This window comes from Aulostomus chinensis, chromosome 13, assembly GCF_037954235.1.
Source record: "Aulostomus chinensis isolate RoL2024-O1b breed Wild chromosome 13, RoL_Achi_v1.0, whole genome shotgun sequence".
In the NCBI taxonomy this organism is placed as follows: Eukaryota; Metazoa; Chordata; class Actinopteri; order Syngnathiformes; family Aulostomidae; genus Aulostomus; species Aulostomus chinensis.
This window is the reverse complement of record NC_141332.1, coordinates 26,951,877-26,959,899: the sequence shown is the minus strand read 5'-3', so window position 1 is coordinate 26,959,899 and position 8,023 is coordinate 26,951,877. Positions and strand designations below refer to the sequence as shown.

The 8,023-nt window shown below is 49.8% G+C and overlaps 1 protein-coding gene across 3 annotated transcripts; it reads left to right on the top strand.

Annotated features, from left to right (window-relative positions):
• Positions 1–106: 106 nt before the first annotated feature.
• thoc3 (THO complex 3) lies at positions 107–3,965 on the top strand. 3 transcript variants are annotated; one of them, XM_086222354.1, is made up of 7 exons: positions 107–422; positions 794–950; positions 1,457–1,661; positions 1,978–2,139; positions 2,553–2,653; positions 2,761–2,935; positions 3,835–3,965. In XM_086222354.1, exons 1-6 carry the CDS (start codon positions 129–131, stop codon positions 2,922–2,924), a joined length of 1,083 nt encoding a protein of 360 aa, XP_086078480.1. In that variant the 5' UTR covers positions 107–128; the 3' UTR covers positions 2,925–2,935; positions 3,835–3,965. The 3 variants fall into 3 exon arrangements, with proteins under 3 accessions (XP_086078480.1, XP_086078479.1, XP_086078478.1); XM_086222353.1 differs by lacking the exon at positions 3,835–3,965 and adding an exon at positions 3,042–3,192; XM_086222352.1 differs by lacking the exon at positions 3,835–3,965 and having other exon boundaries at positions 151–422; positions 2,761–3,199.
• The last annotated feature ends 4,058 nt before the right edge of the window (positions 3,966–8,023 follow it).

The following is an 8,023-nucleotide window of genomic DNA, read 5'->3' as shown; positions in this document are numbered from 1 at the left end:
TGTGTGTGTGTGTGTGTGTGTGTGTGTGTGTGTGTGTGGTCTTCAATGGCAGATGAAAAGCCACACTTGGAAAGTAAGCGTGGTCTCAAGGGCCAGTTGACTCAGGCTACAGATAAACACCGGTTTAAATGATCCGTCCTGTGCGTGGAAGAGTTGCATTGTCCCTCCGCAGCAGAAGGGGGCGCCACCGCGCCTGCGCAGTCCGACTCGCCAGCAGGGTCGTAGAAACATCAGCCGACAAGATGGCGACGCAGTACTACCAGGAGATGCAGGAGAGCTTCAGGAACAACAACAAAAGCCGCGAGTGCCCGGCTCACACGGCTAAAGTTCACTCGGTGGCGTGGAGCTGTGACGGCAGGAGACTCGCATCCGGGTCTTTCGACAAAACAGCCAGCGTCTTCATCCTGGAGAAGGACCGTCTGGTGAGTTAGCATGCTAGCGTTACCACGCCGCGGCGATGAATGGATAGACGCGCGGGTTCGGGGTCCGGGAGTGACGACCAACGTTTGTGAGACTCTGTTCTGAAAACCGCGGTAAACGCGTCACGCCAGTGGCCGAGTTCTCCTGTATTCAACCGTGATAGAACAGTTCTACTGGTCCCTCTCGAGTTCTACAGGTGGAGGACGGCGTGTGTCAGGAAAGGACGTAGACATGAAGGTTTACTGTGCATGCCTATGATTACCAGAGGGTAATGACGTCATTGATAGGCGTCATTCAGTCAAGTCATCTTCTGCTGGAGTCTTTGGAGCTCTGACCTTCTCACCTGTGGTGCTGTCTGTCTGTCTGTCTCCAGGTGAAAGAAAACAACTACCGAGGCCACACCGACAGTGTGGATCAGCTCTGCTGGCACCCCACCAACCCAGATCTGTTCGTCACCGCGTCCGGAGACAAGACCATCCGCATCTGGGACGTCCGCACCACCAAGTGCATCGCCACCGTCAACACCAAAGGTGGAACATGACATCATCTGTTGACTGAGTCTAGGAATTGGTTTTCGCAAATGTGGCAAATAGCATCTTCCAGTGTGAGGCTGGAGGACCGCCCCCTCAGCAGGAGGCAGCCGGGGTTCTGTGGCTGGTCAGAGTGGCGTCAAACACCAGTCGCTGTGAAATGCAGCAACACAAAGAACATGAAGTACGTGAGAACTCTGGTGGAGGTGAGCACAGCTGCAGGTTGTCAGCCACAAGCTTTGCAGCAGGAGTCCAGACGCCAGTTTTAGCAGAAACACGTAGACTTCCTCCGCCCACGGCTGACCTCAGCGGCGAGACGCCCTGCGTCCTCCCTGCTGCTCCGGCCGCCTCCGTACGCGTTAGAAACACCACAAACTAATAACCTCCAAGTGTTTGACCAGGAAGTGGCCAGCTGTGTTCTGGTGCTGTGTGTGTGAGTGGTTCCTGCTGGTGTGAGGAGAACTGTTCGCTGCCCTTGAGGATGTGACTGAAACCCTGTTTTCCAGGAGAGAACATCAACATCTGCTGGAGCCCCGATGGCCAGACCATCGCCGTGGGAAACAAAGACGACATTGTGACTTTCATCGACGCCAAAACTCATCGCTCCAAAGCTGAGGAGCAGTTCAAGTTTGAGGTCAATGAGATCTCCTGGAACAACGACAACGACATGTTCTTCCTCACCAACGGCAACGGCTGCATCAATATTCTGAGGTGAGAAGAGGAGGTGTGTGTGTGTGGGGGGGGGGTGCTGCTGTTAATGAGGGTGTCAGAATTCCAAATGTTCCAGCTTATGTTTATTCATGAAAATCTGTCTGAGCTCTCTGAAGGCGATCCGCCTTCACACGGCGGCGCCTGGGAGCGGCTCGGTGCCGTCAGTCGGCTGGAGGTGCGAGGCTGTTTGAACCGACTCTCTGGCGTTTAAACTTTCAGGCGCTGCTCATCGAGTCAGGAGATTTAAGACTTATTGCTCAAATTCACCTCGAAATGTCAAAGCTCAGCTGAGTTCAGGCGCTGTGGTTGTTTGCAGTTATCCAGAGCTGAAGCCCATCCAGTCCATCAACGCTCACCCGTCCAACTGCATCTGCATCAAGTTCGACCCAACGGGAAAATACTTCGCCACAGGAAGCGCCGATGCTCTGGTCAGCCTCTGGGACGTGGACGAGCTGGTGTGCGTCCGCTGTTTCTCCAGGTGTGTGTCTTTCTACGACACTTTAAAAAGGAAAAGTGGCCTCCATCAATGAGAAGGTGTCGTCACCAGAGGTCACAGGTCATTTACATCATCCTAAAAACTGTTCAATTACAAAAATAGAGAAGCGGCCACTGACAACAGGAAACCAGCACCTGCTCTGATGTGACAGCCAATCAGGAAGGAGCTCGTATTAAACTGGTAAATGTCTTGTAGGCCGCTCAGCCCGAACTTTTGACCAAGTTGGCCCCCACGGTGACGGAGGGTCAGAGCAGGCTGAGGTCTGTCTGGAGGGTTCAACCTCTTCCAGGCTAAATGTAACCGTCAGTGTCAGCAGGGTAGCGAGGAGGTCTCGAGTTCTTCCCTGTCAGTCTCGTAGCGACGTCTGTCCTAACGAGGTTGTGACGCTCCCTCAGGCTCGACTGGCCGGTGAGGACGCTGAGCTTCAGCCACGACGGGAAGATGCTGGCGTCGGCGTCCGAGGATCATTTCATCGACATCGCAGAGGTCGAAACAGGTGAGAGAGAGATTAGCGAGGAGACAAAGCTGCACATTTACACTCGTCACCTTCTGTTGTCACGGCGATGCTGACTGGAGCTGAAAAGTCTCCTCAACTGTTTGCAGGAGAGAAGCTGTGGGAGGTTCAGTGTGATTCTCCGACCTTCACCGTGGCCTGGCACCCCAAGCGGCCGCTGCTGGCCTACGCCTGCGACGACAAGGAGGGCAAGTACGACAACAACCGAGAGGCGGGCACCGTGAAGCTGTTCGGCCTCCCCAATGACTCCTGAGGAGTCCCGAGGTGCGTTGGTCCAGGTGAAAGCAGGAAAACGGTTTCCTGGAGTCAAAATGTCTCAATGAAACGGATCAAGTCTGAAAACGTGTTAGTGGCAGTTCTCCTCCAGCAGATGGCGCTGTCGTCCAATCACAGTACACCTCCCTGACCTCATTCCCGGCTAGGAAACAGATAAAAATACAGTCTCAGCCTTGTAATATATTGTTTTTGAAATGTAAATGTAAAATATGTTTTGTTTGCTATTAAAACCTGGTCTTTTTCTATCTTGTGTGACAACTCTGACTCTTGAAGACACGATGTCTTCGCCGTCACTCCTCTGAGCTTCTGTAGAGGAGCAGGGGCCAAAAGCTCACCCACGTCCTGAAATGAGACGGATGCGTTACTCTTGGACGTGAGAATTTAAATGGATTAGCCAGCAACGGGGCTCGGGGGGGGGGTCGATCCACGCAGCTGTAAGAGCAGGACGTCGACGAGTATCGAACGACCTTTGACCTGAGCAGAGCTGAAGGAGCAAGCTTGTTCACGCGTGGTGGTAAAGGCTGCGCTCGTATAGTCACGCTGGACCTCGAACCCTGCGTCCTTCTGCTGTTGATGTAGGGTACTAAGAGACAGAGGTGTGTGTGTGTGTGTGTTTTGACTCCTCACGTGATAGTGCTGTGTGTCTCAAGTGGATTAATCTGATCAAAACCACCATTCCTGTTCCACAGGTGGATTAAGAAGCAAAAATCATTAAGAACCTTAAGAATTTTAGGCCACCTTTTCCATCGTTCAGCACGCCGGCCCACCGTTCGCTCATATTTTAATAAACTTTGAACGGCGTGAACCAGAGGCACACTGTAATAATTCTAGCTTTGTATTGTACTTGGCTATTTTTTGATAATTCTGTAAACTAACATGACTTCCAGCCCGACTGATACGGGAACAGACATGAAGACACACAACCAATGAGGAGGCAGCTGTGTGTTGGCCTGCAGCTCGGTGGAGTCCAGCTGGATGCAGCACCGCCATCCTCCAGTGTGGCGCATCATCGGAGCCTGCTGTTGTTTTCTGGAGCCGAGACGTTGAAGAGGCGGTTCAGGAACCAGGGTGGGATTGCCCGAGAGCGTCCGGGGATAATGAATTACCTGCAGGGTCTCCTCGCCCTCGCCGCTGTCGTCGTGGAAGCAGGACGGCCGGTCTGATGCCACTCTAGATGGGCTGATCCACAGGGAGAAACCTCACCACTGCTTCTGCTGCTCTCTGGCATTTATGTGGCTCTGCAGCTTGAGAGGTGCTGCACAAGCGAAGTTTCAGTTACATTCCGCCTCTCAAGAAACAAAATTGGAACATAGACTTTTACGTTCACCTGGACGTGTTGGCACGTCAACCAGAGCGCCACCGTGCAGCAGAGCAGTAGCTGGAGAGTTGCCCCGGTGCTGCTGTCGTTTGTTCCAGGTCGGTATGTTGATGCTTTTGAAGGTACGTTACATTCTTTATGGTTCGGCATAATTTCTCTGTGCAGCTCGCTGGAGTCCAAAACACCGCCATCGGCATTACTGGTGAATTAATAACCCTCAAAACACAACTGGACCCACGTGAAAGGACTTCCCTTCATCATGGACCTGCTCTAGATTTCAACGGAGCGAGGAGGAATCACTCCGTGACCTGGAAAACACATTTAGAATGGAAAACTAGTAGAAAGTACAAACTTTCAAACAGGTTTTTATTCGTCCTCATTCGGATGCTAAATGGTGAAAGTTAAGACAAGACATGCGTGACGTAGAACAGGTAAATAATCAGAGGACACGTGGAAGCCCGGAGAAGAAGCTCGCGGGAGCCAGGCCACTGTCGCGCCTCAGTCTTGATGTTAGTTCGTCAAGCGAAGACTCAAACATGCTAGCTGAGGAAACGAGCAGTGTTCCAGCGACTATGAAGGTGAGATCAGTTGGCTTCACCACGGTGACCTTCATGCCTGCAACTGCTAATGTCCAGGTGACGAACCGCGGAATCAGAATGAATCAAAACAACAAAGACAGTCGGCTTCATTTTTTTTTACAAACCTTTTCTTTAATTCTTACGTGTTTAATTTCCAAAAAGAACATTTCAGCTCCAATGAAGAGACAGTTTACAGGGAATCGGCTGCACACAGAGAAAATGACATGCAATTCAGGAAAAATAGCATAAGAACCTGTATGTTACATTCTTGACTTCTGCACCCTGAAATTAGTTATTATTTCTACCCTGAATTAAAAAAGAAAGACCTTGATTCAATTATATTAACTAAAAAATAACGCATTTCCTTTTTCAACAACTTTTTTTTTTAATTTAATGAACAAAATTTTCTTCTTAAATTTGCTGTCAGTTCCCGCCGCGTCGCGTGGGCCGAGACATTTACCACAGCCAGAACTCTACAGAACAAAATCACGTCGTCTGCAAACCTGTAAACATTTCCTTTTTTTTTTTTTTTTTTTCCTTGGGTTGGCTCGATCAGCCAGACTAAAGGGACTACTGCCGAGTAACGTACGTAACGCCGCTGCGTCGCTTAGAGGCTCGCAGACAGTAAAGAAGAGTTGGAATTCATTTGATGCCACAGCGGTTGTGAGTGTAACGTTTTAACGCGTTCTAGTGCAAACGAGGAGGAGACTGGAATGTTCTCAGACATGCTCTTCACAGTTGTGCTAACGGCTAACATGAGTATTCGTTGGATGAAGTAGTTTTGGCAGTACAACGAGCCGCTGAACGCATCAGCTGGGATTTACTGGCAGGGAAGTGACACTGACGTCGTCAGCGTGAAAATGTTACTGGCATCATGGCAGGAGGAAGGGACGATGCAGCTTCAAAGAAAGTGGATGTTCTCCATCCCATCGCTCCTTCACTCACGTCATGGGAAAGCTCCGCGGCGTGTATTTCTTTAATTGTCTGCGATGATGTTTCATTGTGGTCTTGAGAAACGCCTCTCCCGTGTTTAAGAGGGAAGGAACGGCGTTCTGGGGTCTGTTCCTCTGAGCTCCTGACAACAGAAGATGCTCCGATCGTCCAGTTGGTCCTTAAATCATCCCGCCACCTTCCAGCTTTAGAGGAACACCCGCCGGGATGTGACAGTCGCCTTTCGTCTCACAATCTACGCTCTTCGTTCTCCTCTCACTCACTCACCCGTCCGTCTTGTTTGACTGTTAAAAATATAAACTTTATATTTCCCATGAAAAAGAATCCCTTTTGTTACCGACTCCTACTCAGACTCGAAGAGACAGCTCTTGATTATTCGCCATTTATCTACACTGAAAAGCCGCGGGCCTCTGAGGCCGACGCCCACAAACACTGAAGATTCTCGTGCGCCCAGAATAAATTAAAGAAACAGCAGCAGGACACGGCACAGGTGTGACGGATGGAGGACCGCTGACCTCACACGTGACACGTAATAGCCCTTTTCAAAGGCAGTTCACACGCTGTGACGCCTTGAGACGAGTCCCGCTGGGACGCCGTTGAACACACACAGTATGGCTGCAGTTTCCACCCGAGGATTTACACGCCTGCTGTTTTTGGAACTTCTGCCTGGACTGGAGTGACAACAGGAAAAGGAAGCAACTGTGGCCGAATCTCTGCAGGGTTTGTCTCTTTTGAAGAGACCAAATTAAATTGGTGACGACGTTCCAGGATGGCACCAAGCGATGGAGCTACAGTATCTTTTTTTTTTTTTTCATTGCGTGCCAAAACCAGTCATCATCTCAGACGTGATGGCGCCAGGCCGCATCACTTCTCAGTCCAGTGACGTCCACGTCTCGGCAGATTAGAACGTGAATTCTGTGACTGCTTGGCTCATTCGTAGTTCTGGTATAAACGCTGCAGTGCTTCCAAGATGTTCGATGTGTGTTTTCCTGACAGTTAGCTGCCATTGCTAGCTAGCGTTCAAAAAAATACAGCCGAGGCTAGTGTTTGCTGAAGCTAGCAGTAAAGCCAGCTAGCATGAGCCTTCTTGTCTGCAGACGTCTGTTGGGGGAAATAGAAACTGGAACGTAGGAGCTTATTTGGAGCCAAACTGCGACCTCTCACTCAACCTGACGAGACCTCCCCAGGAGCAGCCCCGTGTATGGGGGGGCACATGTGGAGGCCCCCTCCCAGGTGACGCCGCTCCTGTCTGATCACGGCCTGAAGCGTCGTCATGTCAGCTCGCGGGGACAACAAAGACCCTGGAACCCATCGACCGCCCAGCTCTCTGGATCAAACGCACAAATTCTGTTGCCAGAAGACGTCGACAGACACAGCAAGCGTTGATACTTTGGACATTTGGTGGATTCGTTCGTCAACAAACATTTGCATGCTCAACATTTGAAAGGAATGTGTTAAGTTTTGTTTTTTGTCTTCTTTTTTTTTTTCCCCGCAGACATGGCGCAACAAGGGAGCGTCCCGAGCGGACGCCCTTGCGCCGAAGACACGTTTAGTCTACGTAGTTTAAAGCGGGACGACATGGTGTCACACCACAGACGCACAGAGAGACACACACAGAAGTACACGAGTAACACACGGAACACACTGAGACACGGAACAATGGCTTCTTTTTTACTACATACGTATTCTTTTCGCGCAAACACGTTTAAAGATGTCGGAGTTACAAACGGATATGCGAGTATCTTCTACTCTTTTTGAACAGAAAACAAACGTGAGACTTGACATTTAATCTTTTTTTTATCATTTTTAGTTATTGCAATCTAAACAATATGGCTTGGTCTAGTGAAAAGTCCTATCTGAGCTAGAAAATGGAACCAAAAGAAGTATTTTAGTGCTTATGACAAGGTCACTAGTCTTAAACGTCCTTAAAGTTAGTCTAGGTTACAAACCCATGGAACAGTGAACCACTGAACAGATCAGGAACCAGCATGCTTTTCTCCACCGTTACACGCTCTGTTTCGGTAGTTCCACTAAATCGATGGTTTCCTTTTCCTCTACTTGAATGCTACGTGACAAATTAAGTTGATATTTTGTGGGATCAAGAGATGCACAGCATATTCAGCCCCACGTGAGAGCTTCAGGCAGTGAGTCGACTGTCAATCATCTCGTTTTAATGAATAGTTGAACATTTTCTAGTAAATAAGAGTACAGTCTTTGTTCAGCAGTGGT